The 20,459-nt window shown below is 43.7% G+C and overlaps 1 protein-coding gene across 4 annotated transcripts in view; it reads left to right on the plus strand.

The window, feature by feature from the left end:
- Positions 1–6,887, plus strand: part of TNIP3 (TNFAIP3 interacting protein 3) — a 57,636-nt gene extending 50,749 nt beyond the window's left edge. For all 4 annotated transcript variants that reach the window (XM_048304236.1, XM_048304239.1, XM_048304238.1 and 1 more), the window contains 2 exons: positions 944–1,004; positions 6,052–6,887. In XM_048304236.1, coding sequence (XP_048160193.1) covers positions 944–1,004; positions 6,052–6,083 — 93 coding nt within the window. In that variant the 3' untranslated portion in view covers positions 6,084–6,887. The remainder of the gene's footprint in view (positions 1–943; positions 1,005–6,051) is intronic.
- The last annotated feature ends 13,572 nt before the right edge of the window (positions 6,888–20,459 follow it).

Raw genomic sequence — 20,459 nt, forward strand, 5'->3', positions numbered from 1 at the left:
AATTTCTGTAGGAGTCTATGAAATTTGTTCCCTGCAGATTGAAGTCTGCAAGACTCCCCTTGGGACTACTCAATGATTTTGTCAAGAGTAATTTCTGTGAAACAAGAATCACTTTTCCAGTGTAACTAATTTGAAGGAGCAATTACCTAGAATTTGACAAGCTTGCATGGACTACTTATTCCAGACAGACAGCCTAACACAGCTTCAGCTGAAATGGCTGGCCCCAAAGTTGTTTTCTCTAGTGGTAATTTGCTACTCATTTACCACAGTGGGTGGTATAAACTATAATGCACTATTTCTTCCAGGATTTCCCTGGACAAAACTATGCCTGCACAGGCATAACCTTCCCAATACTTCCTCTTACAAGAAAGATGGGAATTTTCCCTATCCCACGGTATTTTCAGGAAGTTATTTGATAACAGCTAATGTTATAGAGACACGAGTGCTAACCTGTGAGGAAGGGGAGGAGGAGAGAGAACTTTATTCCATGGTTAATTCCTGTCACACTGGAGCATTTTACAGCTGTTACAGATGTATTCAAACTGGAGCAGCTTCACCTGTCAGGTGGGCCAGGTTTCACTGGGGTTCTTTGGTAGAGGGAGATGCTTGCTGGTATCTTCTGCTGCACTTTATTCCTTAGTCCTTTTAAAATCTGGTTTGGTTTTCTTAATGTTTCCTTGTGATTTGTGGGATCTAGAAAGGTTTACACCAATTTTTCTAATGGGTGCAGCATCTAGACCCTATGCCATAGGAAAGCAAGCAAGCTGGAAGACTGGGATTGGTGGAAACATACCCGTAAATATAAGATTTTTTTGTAAACTGCTTTTGTATGGCTAATGAGAAGCTTCCCAGCACAATTATGTTTTTATCATGTCACTATTCTTTTGTTTGAAGTGCCTGTGAAGTCCATATTGCTGCAATAATGTTTTATTGTTCTGTGCAGGCAGACTATCAGTGGTATGTTCCTGACCAGCTTCCGCCAGATGTGCAGCACAAGGCAAATGGTAAGACAACAGCTGTACAGAGCATGTATTAAATGTACTTTGTTTTCAAATGGAGGCCTTTGAGAGATGTAGAGTAAACTTTCCTGTCTATCTGTTGAGTGCTTATGTGACAGCTTTGCCTTGGAGAGTCAAGGTTGGTGTGTGTGCAGCACAGGTGAGGTTTCTGGTGTAATTCCATCTACGTTACTGCTTTGTTGCAATTCATAAAATGTCTCTATTACACATTTTAGGATCGCACATTTGCCTCATTAAACACCTAGTAATAGTCCTAAAGAAAAGATATCCTCAAAATTCTCCTTAGAGCTTCTGTTGCTCTGGCAAAGACCAAATTTAATGATGTGCCAAAACTGGGGGCCAGCATGGGGCAAGTTTAGGAGACCTTGGTAACAAAGTGCAGGCTTTGGGATGTTGTTTCACCTTAAAGGCAAAATGCCCATTGCTGTTCCTGGTCTGTTCTGGTAGTTCAGGGTGCCAGGTCTGAAAATAGAGCCTTGCAAATGAACAGAGTATTCTCTGTTGTATGTTGGCAAATACTTGCCAAAGGGTCGGTACAAACTATTCTTTGGAAACTGGGAGGAGTATTTAATATTTGTATCTGGATTTGAAATCATTCCTGGGTGTTCTGAAATACTTATTTCAGACCACTCAAAAGATGGACACCACAAGGAATCTCTTCTGGGTGGGAATCTGCCATCCCGTGGTGCCAGTGGGTACCATGTGGGGTGGCAGGGACTGATGAGTCCAGAAGCTGTTTTGTAACATCTGGAAGAAGAAGATGGCTCCAGAGGAACTATTCCATTATTTGCTGTCATCCAGGTTTGCCCAGAAGAGAGGGTAGGGTGGGAATGTAGCTCACCAAAATGGCTGATGAGCGTCCCATAATTACATGGCAGCTCTTTGGAGGGTTCTGATGTGGTCACAGGGAAAGTAGTGCTGTGACTGCACAACAGAACAGATTAATTTTGCCATTCCTCCCACTTAAACTCCAAGAGATTTACTGCACCAGAGGATACAGGGAGGATGTTTATAACAGGGGATGAAACCAGTCCAGCCACCAACTGTAGCTGTGGTCCAGGGCAGTGCACTTGGGGGATCTGAAGAAAGAAAATTCTTCTTCTGCCCTGCTTGTCTAAGTGACTTGACTTCTGGCTCCCTGAAAAATACTTCCTGAAAAACTGTGCTTTGTGTTTCTATTACTGTTCATTGCCCAGAATATCCAAACACCCCCTTCTCAATGGGACAGGGATTAGGACACTTGGAGACTTTTCCCTACCCTTTTTGCTTCAGTCCCTATAAAGAGGATTTATTAACAGTCCCATCGCAGTGCTGTGTAGGACGTCTGCTTTAACACCTCCTGGGCTCTTACTCTTTTTATCCTGGCTGCTAAAACAAAGATGATTTTGATCATTTATCCATTGATCACACAGAGGTCAAGCTTCCACTCTCAGTTAAAAGTTACTTGCTTGGCAATATGTATTATATATGGTTGTCTATATTAAAGCTGCCTGTGAGTATTTTAAGAACGGTTTCCAAGATAGAAGCTCCAAGAATATGTGATGAGCAAGTTCTTGGTGTTCCCATTTCTTTGTTCCATTTTGTACAAGTGCTAATTACAGTGGTGGGTCTAAATGAGCCAGTGTGTGCAGCAGCATTCCTGATTCTCAGTTCTCATCCTTCATTTTCTCAGTAGATGATAAATGGACCAATAAATCTCATCTCTGCTGAGCTAGGTCTTCATTATAGAAAACAAATCAGCAGTGCAGCAACTTTTGGGCATGAAAGTTTCCTTTAGGAATGCTGTTTCAGTAGATTGATGTTTCTAGGGAAAACCCTTACGTTTCCCTTAACAAATTTTCTTTTGACGCTGGGCATTTTTTCTTAAGTAATAATTATGAAACACAGGTCACAGGCTGTAACTTTAGAGCTGAACAAAAGTGAAATGAATTGGGAAGCTGATATTTTTTTAAAATATTCCATTCAAAAAAGCCTGTTTTACAGATCTCTGAAATGTATGAGAGTCTCTACATCAACTCTGACTAGTTTGCTATAATGTCTTTGGGACTTCAAAGGTATATGTCTCCAAGGGGGAATTACTAATTTTTTTCTGCAGTTTTGTACAGATGCACCCACATTGTGCTTTCCTGCCTCTCTTGTGAGGGAGGAAGGTGTTTGCACCAAAATACCTTGGCATTTGACTTGGGTTCTGCAGGCCCTTCTGTAACCAGCTGTAATCTCATGTTTTCTGCTGCTCCTGTAACCATACCTATACTTTTTTTCTGACTGGCACCACTTTCCTTAGCTGTTCCCATTTCAGAGGAGGCTGTTTCCAAGGTCTGCTGCCTCTGTGAAACCCAGCTCATCTTTCTATTTTGTTTAAGCTTTAAACACTTTTTGCCTGCATCTATAGACGCAGGATTATCTCTGAAGTATTTTTTAAATTAAAAAAAACCCAACACTTTGCTACAGAAATTTGATGAACGCTATTTTCTAAAGTTTGTTCTCCAGGCTGTTATTTTCCCCAGAAATGTGTTTTGGTAGTTGGCAGAGGATCACTTATGCAGTGTTGTGTCCAGCACTGAACTCTCGTGGTTGTGTGATGGTTTGGATCTGACACTCTTTGATTTGAAACCTTTCTAATAAGCTGGGAATAAATTCACCAGAATACAGGAAAGATGAGAGGAATAGGGTGGGCAAAATGAGAGGAAAAAAAATAACTCAACCCTCAAAAAACTGCTTAAAACCTCAGGTCACTCATACCAGAGTTCAGCTTGTCTTCCAAAAAAGCAAAGATGTTTTCCTTGAAAGCCCCAATAAAGAAGGAAAAGCAAAGTGGAAATGTAGGTGATACAAGACAGAGATTAAGAAAGATGATGAGATATTTTCTTACTGCATGGGCAATGTATTTCCAAGAGACTAACTCTTCTTTCCCAGCTCTGGACTGGTCCCTCCCCAGGTGCTTTGCTGTGCAGGAAGCCTAGTCCTAAATTGTGCTTAAATTCTTCCAGCCTAACCTTGTTGAACCAGCAGTGCTGCCTCAGGAGGGACTTCAGCTCCTAAGTCTCTCTGTGCTCTGTCACACTCTTGATATCAGTTTCTGACCTTTCTGTTCTTGGTTGCATGGTTCTGTTTGGTTTTTGCGGTTGATTTGGGTTTTTTTAATTTTTAAGGAGCAAGGCAGAAAGATTTCCAGCAAATGTACTTAATGTCACTTTATTTGGCAAGCAGCGTTGACTTCCTTCCTCATCCAACTGTGCAAAATTGAAAAGACAGTTGTGAAAAAGAGCTTGATCTTGGAGATTTTCCCTGGACCCAGACTTGTAATGCCAGATTCTCTGGAAAAAAGGTTTATTGCTCAAAAGCCTACTCGGAGCAAGAACCCTTTTGCGTGCTGCAGCTGCTGGCATGTCTTGCCTTTTTCACTTCTGGAATGAATCCTACTGCATTTGTTTCCTTGGCAGAAAGATTCCCAGGACATGCATTTAAGGACCCCAGTTGCCCCTTCAGAACATCAGATACAACTAATGGGTTTCTCCAGCCTGAGCTAGATGATTTTATGTTGGATGCAGTGATGCCAGGCACAGGGAGAAGCCCAAATGGAGCCTTTTGCTTCCCTCTCCCAGGGTAGCTCTGGAGGCTTGTGAGAGCAGCTGGTCACCTTCTCATCTTGGCACACTCAGGGAAAGCAGAGCTCAACCTGCAAAGCCCTAAGGGTGCCCAGATGAGCACATGGATGTGCCCACTTACTTCCATTATAATCTCATCTCCTCTTCCTTTCCACACTCTGCTGCTTCCCAGATTTTTGCCCCCAAGGTACCTAATTTGCTGCTAATGTTGTTATAATTACAGCTAATTGGAAGAAGAGGAGGGAGAAGTGTGGGATTTGCCACTGAAAATAATGACATCTGTAGGGAGAGGGGAGAAAAAATGAAAAACTGAAAAAAATGGATTTGTGGAGGTCTTCAATAAAAACCAGACAGAGAAAAAAAAAAGTCAATTAATTGACATCTTAATCTTCCTGGAAAAAAATCCAGACCCTTAACATTTTTGGTATTAGCCTGTCCTCAGTGCATACATTACATGAGAAATTATCAGTGCTTCCAAGTAGCCAAGACAGATTTAATTAGCAGCTTGCCCTCCCCATTGGGAAGGAAAATGTGATTATTTTAAGCATTTTTACTGATACGACTTGATTTCTGCTACTGCAAAAAGGCCATTAGCACACTTCTGATTTCTAACTCCAGAACATGTGAAGTTAAAGTGCTTTTAAAAGTCAGCTTGAGCCGAAGATCACAGAATGTATTGTAGTTCTTCAGAGTACCAGGCAGAAAAGTCTCCTGGGAAGAGGAGCAGGATATGTGATTTAAACAGCTGCAGGATTTGATCATTTTATTTCTATGAGCCAACAGATCAGGATTTATCATTCCTAATGTTTCTCTTGCAAGTGAAATGCTGAGTGCACTTGTGCTTGTGCTTCTAGAGATGTGTTCCAGCATTTCCAAAACCTTTTGAAGCTTTGGGAAGCATGTGTCGCACCAGCAATAGCGTATTTCCTTTCTTCAATTTTATTTTGTTTTCCTAGCTTGAGTGACTTACTATCAAATGCATTTTTGGACCACAGACACCTGTTTAGCCATGGGTACGACTGCCTAATTATTCCTTCTGTCATATTTAGCTGCTCTCTTGGGTGCACCTAATGCCAGAGTACACCTCTGAGCACTGCTGAATGTCAGCTGATCTTTTTAGAAGTCTGGAAAGGGTTTGCAGGGAGGCTTTAAGTCATTAGACCCTACTGTTTGCTCTGTACCAACCATCAGGACTAGAGGAAAATTGAGACAGAGACTCCTAGAGCACTCTGTGATATCCCCACTCCCTTTTGTTACTTCACTCCTACTGCCGCTCAATGGTTTGGTTACAGTCTTGTAATGAAGTACAATGCTGGCTCTGGGGAGTGTGTGTGTGTGAAAGTGTTACAACACAGAGGAAAATTACTCATAAGTGAGTTGTATTTCTCAATGTCAAAATAATTCCCATTGATTTGCCTTTGCAGATTCCTCCCCGGAGAAGGGAGCCCATTGCTGACAGCCTCTGGCCTGGAGAAGTGTAAAGCAAAGGCTGCAAGGGAGTCTTGCAGCTTCACTATTCTGTTTTCTTCTGGGGTTTTTTTGCCCCTAGCTCCTTATCTCTGCAGTGCATGTGATTTTTGTCTGGTGAAATCCCTGCGAGGACAATAGAAAAGCAGATCATACAGGCTGGTGATCCTCAGGATCCAGTTAAACTCTGCTGGGAAGCGTTACTGCCCTTTGTTCCGAAGATGCTGTTTGTGCTGCCTTATGAGAATCTCTTTAAAAGCCTGATGAGAAAAGATGCAGCTCTTGCTGGGGATTCAGACTGTCACATCTGGTTTGAATTCAAGAGCTTACAAGCCCAACAGTGGTGTGATTTTGTTGTTGTTGTTGTTGTTTGGGAATTATGGGGGTTTTTATTTGATTCCAGGGAATGATTCGATATATCACCTTGAATTCTGTCCTCTCTTTCTTGGTTGGTGAAAGGGAAATCTGCTTCACTGTTTAAACACATTTGTGTAATTGTAATCAGGGTACCACCAATACAAGGCCAGGTAAAAGGTGCCCACTTCCCCTTTTTGAGTCCAGGTCAGATCTCCTTTTGTTTCGGCTCTAGAATTATATGTAAAACAAAATCACAAGGGGTTTTTTTCTGTGTGTACTTATTTGTATTGAAAGAATTTTAGTAGAAATATTTAATGGGTTTAACTTCTCAGTGAATATGGCTTTATATTTCCAAATTATTCTTGTGATGAATGTGAACGTTGTCATGTAACCTCTAACCCAAGAAATAAAACCTGGCTTTTTAAGTGAAATTGTATTTAGACAATTAAATTTTTTCAGAAAATTTTGGTGGATGAGTGTCCAGCAAGCATTTCTTGATAATCTACTTGCAAGGTTGTCTCTTCCCTTCAGGCTTTTAAGAAGGCTGCTGTTGAGAAACAGGTACCCAAACCTGTTGGGACCCCACCTGAAAGAAGAAACAGATTTTCGCAGGACATGAGATGTCCTGCCTGCTTTCCTGGTACCTCAGGAGTATTTAATGTGGATTTAAATTCTCTCACAAACAGTTTTTTGAGCTGTGCAAAGAAGAGTCATCGGCTACAGGACTGCCGGCATGTGTCGTTTCTGCTTTTAGAACAGATATTTCCATTCCCTTCCATATACAGAGGACTGTGCATTGAAATAATAACCTTACAGGATTAAACATGTCCAGCATTTGATTTTGGACTCAATGGGGAACAGTCCATGGGAAAGGATATTTCTGCTTTTACATTGTAGAGCGATGCTGCTTCTGCCAACAGGGGTGAAAGAACTGACATTCCCAACTTACAGTATGGACTCAGGAAGAGCAGGAGCAAAGCCCTGAGCGAGGCAGCCTCCGGAGGGAAGTTGCTTTTTGGGGAACTATTGAAAATTAGAGTTTGACTGCAACCTTAGCTCCACAATAGACTCCCGAGTCTCTGCTAGAGAGGGGAGTTTTTATCTCTGCATTAATTTGGAGCCGACTTACAGACACTGCAGCAGCAGATAATGTAACCAGCACACAATATACCCGCGCTCCTCCTGATCGGTGATTTGGCTAATAAGGGTGAGATCATGGAAAATGCTAATGCACTGCCTTCGGAAAATCCAATTAGAATGTAACCTCATTCAATGGGAGCTCCCAGCAGGTGACCAGCGCTGCGGGCAGAGCACCCCGCGCTCAAAGCTGCCGGGAATCCCCCGAACAGACGAGCTCTGTGTGCTCGAGGTGGGGGCAGCCACCCCGCTCCATTCACTTCCACTGTTTTCCCCAACCATCCGCGAAGGTTTGCGCCGGCCATTTGTGGTGCTTAACTCATTATCTGACAGCATTAGCTGGCCCAAAAGGACGATTGAACGCGAGCTATTCACAGGGAGAAAATGGTGTTTGCAGGGCTATCTTTTTAGTCACAGGCTTTTAATGTTTGTCAGGCGTGGGCACAAGACTGTAAACTTTGGCTCACACAAATCCTGATCGCGCCAAGTGTGGGGTATTCCTGGTGTTGTATGATAGAGAGTTTGTATCTTTTGAAATGCACATAAAATGCCTGTAAGTTGCTTTTCCGCTTGATTTTCTTGGAATGATGTATGTTCCCCAATGCAGGTGCTGTCATCTGTCTGAATTAGCATTGTCAGGCTCAAACACCCCCAAAGGAAACGCTTTCTGCAGTGACCCAGACAACTCTGAGAGGGTGAGTTATTTTAGTTCAAATCAGCCATAGTGTTCTTAACAGGGATTTTTTCCTTCCTAGAGCTGTGCCAAAACTGGATATCAACACTCCCAGTTCTCCCTTAAAAGCTTGGGGTCTTTGGAGAATTTTTATCCCTTTCTGTTTTTTTTTTAATGTGGAGCAAAATGTTTTGTTTTTATACATAGTCTCATTAATTATAGCAAGAACACACCATCAGTGAAAATGTTTTCTTCTCAGATGAAATGAATTGCATAAACAGTAGAACTGGAAAGGCATGGTGAATGCTGTGGGTGAAAGAATGCTCTGTACCCTTTGGCTCTGGGTCTCCACACCCAAAGACTTGCACTTCATTATCTTCACATCATCCTCCCAGCCTCCTACCAGTCATTGCTCAGTCACAGCAGCAGTTTCTGGGTAATCAGGCTTATGGGGTGCCCAACATTTCTGGTCTTCATCCCCTCTCTCTCTTTCTGTAGTCTAGAATAGAATGAGAAAAAGCAGGTGGTGTATGATCAAACCTTTTGGTCAAACAATCTCAGCTTCCCACTATAATGGGCAGGGAGTGTATCCTGGAAATTCTACCTTGCCCATAGCACCCTGTGCTGAGCTGAGAGGATAATTCTAATCAGGTTAAACTTCTCTCTTTATTTTAAAAAAGAAATTAACCCTGAACTCCAAAAATGGTTTCTGTATTTTAACTGTTGTGAGAATGACAGAAGAATTTCTCCGATTTGTGCAGATGCAAGTTTAAAGGTCTGCAGGACACCATGGGGTGGAAAACACTTTTTTGATTAATAAAACACTTTCCCCCCAGGAGCCAGGATGCTGGTTAATGCTGTGTTTTCACTTAGAGCAGCAACAGCCCTGCTTCCACCTGCACTATAAAAGGGCAGCACCCAGGTGCTTCCTGTCCAAGGGCTGCTCTTGTGAGAGCCAAAGGTCCACGCTGGCCATGGGCTGGTGGTGATGAAAGCAGGGCTGGGCAGCCAGGGCAGCCAGGGAGGGGACCTCATTGTCTGTTGAGCAGTGTAGGAGTTAGGATCTCATAAAAGTGGGACTGTAGATTTCAACTCTGGTCTAATGGAAGATATCAGACCAAGGGACGGTCTGAGGCTCTTCCCAGGGCCGAGGGAAAAGATTTGGAGAAGGGAAGTCTCGTGGAGAAGAAAGCAGGATGTGTGCTGCTAATGTTTGTAGCACATGAGCTGATTGAGAGAGAAGTGACAGCTCTGGTGAATGGTAAAGCTCCTTTGTTGGCCTTTTTGCCATCTGGGTGGTTCCTTTCATTTAGTTGCTTGGTTTAGCTGGGAGAAGAGAGGGAGATGTTTTAATTTTCTTGGAGGAAGTTTTCATGTTGTGCCTTCCTGTGTTCAGGCATCCTGTGTGTCAGCTGTTGGTCATGTTAATCCCACGTTAATCCATTTAAGACAACGGCATTACCCTGCAGGGCTGGCACATGGATAGATTCTTTGCAAGTTACTCACCAAACCAGCTCCTTCTTTGATTAAATATAGCAGTCACTTAAAACTCTTACTTAAGGCTAGGCACAAAGCACCAGTCAGGTTATTTCCCTGTGCTAAAAGTTAGGAAGAACTGCACTTTTCTAAAGGTTAAAATAAGAGCTGGTCTTTTTGCAGTTCCTATTCTTTTTCCCTCTTTCTCCTCAGTGCCAAATTTGCAGCCTGTCCTTAATAGCCATGCCCCAGCATGGAATCTGTAGAAATAATGTCAGAAGAAACAATCCTAGTTATGGAATGGAGGGGATTAGCAATGATACCAGAAAAACACGTCATCAGCACCAGGATATTTCAAAGAAGTTTCTTTCTGTGTAAGTGACCTGTTCAGACACCAAAGCAGCTTTGGAGGGGCAGTCACACTCCCCTTATTTTCAACTTTCATTTAGAAAGAAGAGCTTTACAGGAGAAAAGCTGAGCTCTTATGAACTGGAATATCAATACTCTCTTATGTTGGCAGTAGCAAGAGAGGGATTAGTTTATTCCCTGTTAAAATTCCCCTGTGGTCAAGAGTTAAGTGAGGGTGTGGATGGCAAAGAGGGGACTTGGAGCCTCCAGTGATGAATTTGCTCCAGAAGGGAAGGGAACTCGCTAAAATCAGGTTTGAGGCATGAATATTGCATTACAGTTAACTAAAAGCAGGCTTGACTCTGGCTTAGTAATGCCAGCAAAATTGGTTGCTCACAGGGATTGTTCCTAATCCTTGATAGTGCTAATTAAAATTCAAAGCATGTGTGTGATGTTGTTATCTCACTGCCCATGACTTCTGAAGAGACATCTGACTTCCCTGAGGATTTGGGTGTGGTTGGGTCCGAGCACTGGAGCTTCTTTTCTGTTACTGGGTGATAAATTAATAACACAGGACTTGGAAACACAGCTAAGAAAGAGCTGCAAAACCAGAAAACCTCCCCACCAAATCAAACCCCACTGCATTACGAGATACCTGTTGGGCAACTGAAAAAAAAAAATCCACAGAAAAATAAAAAAAAGGCAATTAATCCGAATGTGCTGTTAATTTAATAGTGTTCCCATGTGGAGTTTTAGTGCTACTGTCACAAGCTGGCCATAACTTCTTGCTGTTCCACAGATGCTTGTGACAGGCTCTGCTTTTCATGCTCATTTCTTTGCAGCCCTTCACTTTGGAGTCACAACAAACCATCTATTGGTTGTTTTGGGGTTTTTTTTGAGAAAGTAAAATTCCCATTGGAAGAGAACTTAGAAAGGTGGTGCTGTACTGCCAGGAAACTTTTTCCAAATAATTGAATTGTTATTAATAGGCATTTTCACTTTGATGAATGCAAACATTCAAGCTATGGCATGCAGTGTGGCTTTCTGTATCTGAAAGCACAGATAAGAGATGTGGGAAATGCAAACAAAAAACCTGAGTAGTACCAGGGAGGGGGAGGATATTAATAAGGAAGGAATATCCCTTATGAGTTCCTTGTTTGTTCATATTCATTCAGCCTATTCTGCCCAAATTTGTTTAGTTTCTGTATGTAAACACCACTACCGTGTATGAGCAGTGTTTCATTTTGGTTTGGAACAGCTTCATCTTATGAGGACTGTCAGCCTTTCTTGTTCTGAGAAGAAAATGATGCAGGCATTGCACCTCAATTTGTGTGTGCTGGGAGGGTGTGACACTGGCAGGATGTTTCAAGACTACTGAGCAGATGCCATTCATCTCGGTCAACTGTTCTCAAAAATATTACATTTCAGTTGCAAGCGTCTAAATCCCCATTCAATTCTTCAGGCTACTTTAAGCTTTAACATATTAGTCCCTGAAATTCTGCAGACATTCTGCCTCTGAAGTCCCCAGAGACAGGGCTCTGCAGAGCCCAGACTGAGTCTGGCTTTGCTAAACTGCATGGATTTTCCTCGCTCTGTAGGAAAAACGTGTGTGGAAAACTCAGGCTCTTCCAGGTGGTCTAGGGCCTGTACGTGCAGGTGATGATGTTTGTGCACAGTCTGTGCTCCTGTGTGTACTTGCATATTTCTGTTTCCATTATACACCTAGAAAACAAGTGTTCGCTTAGGAAGGTTTGAGTGTAAGAGCTAAATATATCCATACATGTGCTCTTCCCCTGTAGGAGAGAGGTCTAGCAAGATTGCTGAAACTTTTAACCTGGCCACATAACAAGAGTCAGTGTCCTCAGGGGACAGTGTTGTAGTGAGAGAAAATGAAGATTTCTCTTCAACCTGGAGTTCAAACTTCACCAGGGTCTAATTTTTAAAGTCTTGCCAGGCTTTGTCTGTGTAGCTGTTAGATGGGTTTCACTCAGGGCTGGCAGAGCCTACTCCCTGCCTCCCTGCTTGCTTTCTCAGTGCAGGCTTTATGTTTATCCACTGCTGAGGGAGAAGTTGTGTTTCCATTGGGTTTTATTTACTCTTTCATAAGACTACTCCCAGTTTACTGGAATAGTTTAATTGGGTTCCAAAGCAGTCTGTCCTGCTCACAAAAGAGCAGTGTTGCTCTGCTTCTGCTTTTCCTTTGGTGATGAGGGGCCTCTGGATCTAAACCACCATCTCCTCCCCTGCCTGCAGGCTGTGGAAAGGCCCGTGGTGCATCTCTGGGAGCATCGCTGGAATGGGAATGGGCAATGGACACCTTTCCTCTCCTTGGCCTCCTCCACCTGACTGCATGTGGGGTTTCAGCAGGAGGGACAAGGTCAGTGCCTCCCCAGCAGAGCTGTGCTCACAGCTGAGAGTAAGGATTTGTCCAAAATGACGTGATTTTAGACCAACCTGAAAAACCATTCCTGGCAATTTAAACACTTCTCTTTTGTAGTGAGAAAGTACAGTACAAAAACTGACTTCCCCAAAGGCTTCCTGGGCCATTTCCTCACCTCACAGAGCTGGTTTCCTTCTGCAAGGCACAAACTCTTCATTACAAGGAACAGAGTATTTTTAGGAGCTCTGGGGAAGGGAGCCAGGCAGAGCAGGTCCATGCTTTTTGCCTGGTTTCCTAGGGAGCAGCGTTTATGGAGCTGTGCTGGCTCTGTGCAGGCCACGTGTCTGCCAGGCCTTCCCAGTGACTTTGTATCATCTATGAAATGTCAAATTTGATACAAAGCCAGCAGGTTCCAAGGGTGTTGGCTTCCTAGAGGTGGACAGGTGGAAGGTAGGGGAACCTTTTAGCTCAGGGAAATCTCAGCGTGTTGTCTGGGCTTATTGGACATCAGAAAATGCAAACTGGAGCTCAGCCAGGTGAGACCTGTCCCCAGGAGCCCCAGCTTCAGTGAGCCAAGGCCACGCTGCCTGTTTGATCTCCATCCCTGCTCCTGCAGGGTGCAGGCTGGTGAGGTTTTTCTGAGGGAGGGAGGCAGGCCATAACACATAAATGTGAGATGTGTATGTTACACACTGACAAAGCATCAGTAATACCACGTGCACATTTGTGTGTGTATGAGTAAAAATCAGGGCGTGTTCAGGAGACAGAATCCAACCTGTCTGTTTTCATCAGTGGGAAGTTTTTCTGAATAAGGGTGTCAAAATATAGGCACTGCTGTACAGACTCATCTCTGCTTTGGAGGTCACAAAGTTCTTCAAAGAACTGCACGCGTGACTTTGCGCTGGGAAGGAGCTTTATTGGCTCTAGAGGGAACGAGCACATAAATTGTGGAACATTTGTAATCCTGATCCAGGCCAATCCAGAGGAAATCTGCAAAGCTATCAATAAAGCAGGAGAATATTATGAATTAGTGCATGATAAATGAGCTGATGGGCTGGCAGCTGATCCAGTCAATACATTGAAAGGTTGTCACTGATGCTAGGCTGAAGTGCTTTGATGCTGGTCTTCCCTTGATTTGGCAATGGGATTTTTGTGGACATGCTCATCATCATCATCCTGATGGGCTCCCAGAGGAACCGCCCTTTTTCTCTGGAAAAGTGGGACATATTAAGGAAGCACCTGGTGCTAAAGCCATCTCTCTTCAGTGCTCCATCTTTTTTCTTCAACAGGAGTGAAATGCCATTTGAAAACAAATGTACTGCATCTTACCCTGCTTTCAAAGATTATGATGGTGATGGGGAAAAGAAGTGGCTTTTAAGCTGGGTGTTTCCTGTTTGGTTTTTGCCTGATTTTAAAATACTATTTCCTTTCCTTTTCTCCTTGCTGAGCCAACACTGGCAAATCTTAGAAAGGAACACTGAAACACCCATTTTCTCAGCAACACGGGGGATATTGCTGCGTAATGGATGGCCTTATTTTCTCAGACTTGTCCTTGGGGTAGATGTAGCAGGTTGGGGTGTTTACAGACAATAAATGCCAGTTCTGTGTGGAGGAGTGGGAGAAGAAACTGGGGCTGGAAAATATTTCATCGGCCTGTATGAAAAACCTTAAAGCTGGTGCTGAGAAAAATAATTATCTTTAAGCAAACAATTCCACTTGGAATAGTTAACACCCCAAAAGCATTTCCAGCCACTTAGCTCAGGGGTGCTCTTTCCACGCTCTCTGATTCAGTTGATTCCCTGTGTTCCTCCAGCTGGAGTTGTAAAAATGACAGGAAAGATTAAATAAATGTATCCCATCAATTCCTCCGTGGCCCTTTGGTAGTCAGCTCTTCTGTACAGATTTCTTGGTGTCTTGAGGCAAGCTGTCCCATGGACTTTCCTGGGGACCACACACAGACACTCAGCTTCTTCTGGCATTTTTTTCTTCTAATTGCCCACCTTCTAAAAAGCAGCCCTTGCGCTTCTCCAGAGTGGCAAACAACTTCCTTTGAATAGCTCGGATGTGCTCGGCTACCAGGGAATGGCAAATCAACAGAAGTGCCTCTGTTGTGCCTTTTGCTCCTCACAACATATGAATGCTATGAGAAAACAGACACAGTAGTGGGGCTTGTTGCCTCCACATGCACGTCTGAGGCTGTATCCATATGAATCCTGCTCCCCTGCCCAGTTTGGGGAGGCTCCGACCAGGAGCGAGCGCTTCCGAAGGCAGACGGGTTACGTGCGTTCCCACACGCCGTGTTCTTGAGGCAGAGACAAATTCCTGCAGTTACATAAGATGTTGGGCTTGAAGCTTTGCATAATTGTGTTCTCTATCATTTCGATCTCAAGTGTTCTTAAATTTTGCTTTCCTGGCCAATGCAGTTTATTACAATTAACTTGTAATCTGCTGCACTGGGCTTTATCATCTCTTCACTTGAGACGGGAAGCAATTACAGATCTTTGAAAGAGATGTCCTACTTAGGCACAGCAAAATGTCTTTCACAGGATGCCGTGTTTTATAAGAGAGGATTTAAAACTGTGATAACGTCCTGGAGTGCAAACCTGGGAACTTTGTCCTTCCTGAGCTGTGCTGTCTCTCATCGATGAAGCTCTGTGCAGTAGCTGGAGCGGGTACTGAGGGATTGGGGTTCCTGTCCCTGGCTTGCCATGTGCCACACCAGGCTCACTTTGCATCTAAAAACAGTCACCCAGGGCCATCTGAGATGCCACTGGGTATCCAAAACATCTGCAGACATGGTTCTGGCCAATAGGAGGTTTTGCCCTTCAGTACAGGGAGCTTTGGCCAAACAGGACCCCCAGAGGTGTCTCAGAGGGTGTTGGGTGCTTTCTTGAGGAGACTGAAGGGGCTTCAATTTCCAAAGCCAGACCAGCTCTGTGGCAAAGGGCTGATGCTGGATGGTTGGTCCTGTGAGTTCTCCTTGGAACTGTTTGTACCTCTGGGTTTGACCCTGAGGACCAAAATCAATCCCCTGAAGCAAGTTATGGCTGGAATTCCTGGGTTGGGGCCCGTGTATTTGGCCCTGAGAGGGCTGGATGGATGCTTCGACTTTTTGGGAAAGCCCACCAGATGGAGCTCGTGTTTGACGGATCAAGCTCCAGCAGGCTGCTGCACGAGCTGGGAGAGCAGGACATAGACCTGGATTGTTTCAGTAACAGGGGTGAGCTGAGCAAGCCTAGCTTCCCGAGCACTTGCTTGTAACAGGAAACGTTCAGCGCTAAAGATGCGGGAAAAGGAAATGTGTTTTTGCAGCTAGACGTGCTTGGAGCTTTCACTGATGTTTTAATTTTCTTGTCACTGTCTTATTTTGCAGAACGGCTTTAGCACTCATTCCCTCAAATATATCTGTCCCTTAGTGTGCTTCTCATATATAATTATAACTATGCCCCTTAGCTACTAAATCAGTGTAAAATCAGAGCAGTGGAAAACTTCCTTAATGGTTTTAAAGGAAAAAAAACCAAACATTTGGGGAGTGAAAAGGAAAAGTATTCAGCCTTAAACTTAGTTACCTAAAAGACAGCTAATAAAACTTTGGAGTGTGGCAAAGAAAGCAGAAGTAAGCATGTCTTAGTCTGCAAAGTTTTCTGAAAGGTGCAGTCCATGAATTCAGAGGTCCAGCTACACGTCATTGCCACACTAATTTTGGTGTGCGCGTCACCTCTCAGACTTGTGCTTCAAAAGCTTCTAAAAACACGTTTTTAGAAGTACATTTGTTATTTGTGTAATCAGACTTCTCCAGCAATACATCAGAGAGCAGTGTAAACACTCTGGCTGTGAGGACGTGGTGCTTATCTTCAACATGGGTGGTACAGGCACTGGTGAGCTTCGGCCCCTGCTTCGCGCAGCCCGAGGTGGCAACAAGTCACGTTCTGCATGGAAAACAAAGCAAATGGATACCACTCATTTCACCTCCTGGTGAGACAGACAAGTTCTTGCAGTACACCTCTGTTCCCTGCCACTCATCCTGGTGGCACTGGGGACATCCTGGGAGTAAGGTAAAGCTGAGTTTGACTCACTTGCTATCAGATTTATTTCAAGCTCCACCAACCAACCAAAAAATGTGTTCATACTGAACAGCCTTTAATTTCAGCCAGCATGAAGCAGGACCTCCTGCCTCATGCCATGGGATTTCTCGCTTTGTGAGACAAAAACCAGTCAGATGAGCTTTTATTCTAAATCATATAGGATGAGCTTGCCTTCGGTAATGCCTTTAGATGAACCATTCTGTAGCTGGCCATCCCACTCTGTCATTGCCTGGAGCTCTCCTCCGCTGTGTGTATGTGAATGCCAGCACACAAAACATCCCTGCTAATTGCTGAGTGCTGCTGGATGTAGTTGGGTAGGAAAAAAGGAGCATATGTGCTTTAACAGAGCTGGATGTGTGCTTTGAGTGCTGGTTGTGGTTCTGCAGTAGCCAGATGTGGCACCATGCTTAATTTAACCTCTCTTTGTGTTGTTACAGCCTGTAGTGCAGACCTTGAAAACGGACATAGTTGGAACCTGGGGCTCCCCAAAGGAGAAAGGTTTGTTCCCTCATTGCTCCCTATCAGTAATGACAAAGAATCAAATCTTAGCTCTGCTGTGTTTCGGGTTCTCCCAGTAATGGTATCACTGGTCAATACTGATAATTTCTCTTCTGCTCTTTTTTTCTCCATGTTTTCTGTCTATTCAGTAAATTGCATATTCCAGTTTCCTGGGAATCCTGGGTGCCATTGGTTAACCAGAAGGGAAGAAGTCTCCGTCTTGAAATGGGAGCTGAGGATATCAAAAGCTGGTCCTCACTTTGAGGGAGGAAGGAGAAGTAGAGGAGGTTGATGCTGTGGATTTCTCAGTGGCCTGGAAGGAATTAGGAGATTACAGGCTCCCCTTGTCTGTCCTGTGTAAAGGTAAATCCTTCTCGATCAGGTGCCATCACATAAACCCAAAATCAGTTCTTCAAACCCATTCCAGTCTTCTAGGTTTTGCAGTGTTTTGTGTTTCACAGGCAACCACTTAGAGAGTCCTCAAATTGGCCCTAAAAATTGCAATTACTTCTTTTGCACTGAGGATTTATGAGGAGCAGAATGTCCTATTTGCCCACGTGTGCAGAGCTGAAGGTAAGGGCACGTGAAGCATTAAATGCAAAAAAAAACATTAAAAAATTTAGCATTTAGTTTCAAGTGCCATTTTTGAACAGCTGATTCTTGTTGCTCCACTGTGTGAGTGTGTAAATTGTGGTGGGAACATAGTGACTTAAATCAACACTTTGCAGTGACATGTCTGAAACAATTACTCTTTGAAGACAGGAATATAACAAGAACTCGGGTCTGGGCTGTGTCTGTGGGAACACTTTCTACCAAGAATTAAAGGATGCGTGTTCTAGATCAAAGTAGCCTATACTTCATATTATGTCTAATTACCATACCATTCATCTTTATTAAATTCATTTGTTTTAATTAAAAGAATAGATATTTTGCATCAGAGTTTACGGGGTCTGTTGGGCACTTGAGATTAAATCAATGGTTTGCTAACAATTTTATCTGGAAAGTAGATTAGATTATTTAAATTATGCAAAGCAGCATCGTTTTTCTTTCTCAGTAGAATGAAGTAATGATTAAGAAATAACGCTTGGAGCATGAAAGCTCTGCTTGTCATTATTTTTCATATTCATATTTGGGATTTTAGAGTGAAATTGTTCATCTCCAGACTGGTTTTATTATATTGAATTTGGCAAAGTAGAAGAAGTGCTGCAGTAGTGTCTCACAGCAGGTGTTTTCCAATGGTGATATGGAGGATGCCAGTGCTGGATGCTGGACTCAGTTGGACCATATTTTAGATTTGTATTGTATTTTTGTGCTGTTGGAGCAGTAAGTCTTGTTAATCAGTTCATAAAACAGTAGGATAAAAAAAATGCACTGAAGGTGTAAAACAGTCAACGCCAGAAGAGTTTAAAGAGTAGCTTAATAAATAAAACATAATTGGATAAAATAGGCAAGTAATAAGTCGAGGGCAGCCCAAATGTGTAATTTCTTGTGGTCAGTGGCTATGCATCAGTTTGCACTGCATCTGCGTGAAGCCTGGAGGTGTTGTGGAGTTGCATTAACAGTGCTGTGCTGTTGAGGTGCCTCGTTTTATCCTGCTCCTGCCAGCACTTCCAGGGGACACAGGACAAATGCTGGGTTCCGTCGCGAGCAGCGCGCCCACCGCTGCACGTGCTTTTGATTTCCCTCAGGAGAGGGGAAGGAAAATGCCTCTTCTTAGGAAAAGAAACCAGGACTGGGGCTAGCAGGGAGCCAGCCAAGAGTGCTGGGCATGGTGCTCCCTGCCTGCCTGCCCGGCTGTGCTCATGGAGCAGCAGCATGTGGGGGGAAGGTGTTGGCTCAGGCCCACGCTCTGCCCGGCCCCACAAGGCTGTCACCTCTGTCACAGGTCAGTGCTTCAAACAGCACCCACCTGCTCCCTAAAGCTCAGCAAAAAACCCTCTTCTTCAGATGAAACCTGTAGGCAACATGAGTATTCCTACTGGAAGTAGGGGAATGATCTCTATGCTCACAGCATTCGGTTTTATCCCGTCCTGTGCATTGTCGCTGCTCAGGTTCCACCTGGGCACCCATGTGTGGCTCTTCTGGGGAAGGCAGTGGCAGCTCCCAAGCCAGATGCTTCCAAGATGCCTCTGGAGGCCCCTGCTGTCCCGCCCATCCCTCTTCTGGGAGAGTGAGCTCTGTGTGATGCTGCATAACTAAAACCCATCATAGCCTGGTTATCAGGCAGCGTCGATTGGCAAGGCTGGTTTAGCACCTCACTTTCTGATGTTAAAAAACAGCAATACCCTCTCCCTAGTAACAAATGCTTATCAATGGACTACTGATTACAAATCTTCAGATCTGCACCACAATGAGAACCATATAATTGGGCAAAAAAATTACATATACACAAAATTAAGCACACACGCAAGCACTCACAGTGTCATCCAAATGCACAGCAGCTCCGGCTGCTAAAACTGCAATGAATTATTTATATGATGAATTATCCTTCTTTCTCCCCTCCTAGAATATCCAATTGCCCATTTCCATTTTTGTTTTGGAAAGATTTATTATTTAGGATTTTTTTTACTGGATAACTTATTAAGCATTTCCTGCCCTTTTTCTCCGTCCTATGTATCACGCATCTTGTTTCCCGGTAGCACCTCTCCATCCGCTCTAACAGGGTCTCCCAATGTGGGGAAGCTGGGAGGAGTGCACTTTTTACCCAGATGGTTTATAGCCCTCCTTGGGAACCAATTAGTGATGTGCCAAATTTGGGATATTTATTTACTCACTGGAATCAAAGCAGTTTCAGCGCCCAAGGAAGTGATCCACAGCTGTAGACAGAGGTTGAGACTCCATGTGAATGAGTAATTCGGTTACTCAGTTCCCTGGAAGCCTCTGAGAGGGTGGAAGGAGAAGGTGAGTGCCCAGAGAGAAATCATTTAGAGTTTTGTTGCTCTTGTGCCCCTTTAGTTTCTCAGTTTTGCCCCAGAGATATAAGGAACAGCATTTTACAGTCGAGGACTTCTTGCCCTGGGTGTTGTATGTAACCATGCCTGGGACCTGTTCCTGTAAATGACTGTGAATCATCTCTGGTTCTAGGGGGGGAGTATTTCAATGCCAATTTTCTGGGAGCTGGGACTATCCTAGCTACTATTTAATGGATTTCAAAGGACTCAGCTACACAGGAGAATTTACCGTGTTTGGCTTTCATGGTTTGGTTTTCATTTAGGAGGCTGCCTCACTACCTTCCAGACATTCCCGTAGTTTTCAGCTTCTAAATCCCAAATCCGCTTCCTGTATCAGCATTTAATGTTTTCGTACCTTATAAATTTTGGGAGAGATGAATCTTCTTGTGGAAGTGCTTTAACTGTACCTCTGTCTGGGAGTCGCTCTGTGCTAGGCTTTAAATCACGACACAGATTTACA

This window comes from Corvus hawaiiensis, chromosome 5 (assembly GCF_020740725.1).
Source record: "Corvus hawaiiensis isolate bCorHaw1 chromosome 5, bCorHaw1.pri.cur, whole genome shotgun sequence".
Classification (NCBI taxonomy): domain Eukaryota; kingdom Metazoa; phylum Chordata; class Aves; order Passeriformes; family Corvidae; genus Corvus; species Corvus hawaiiensis.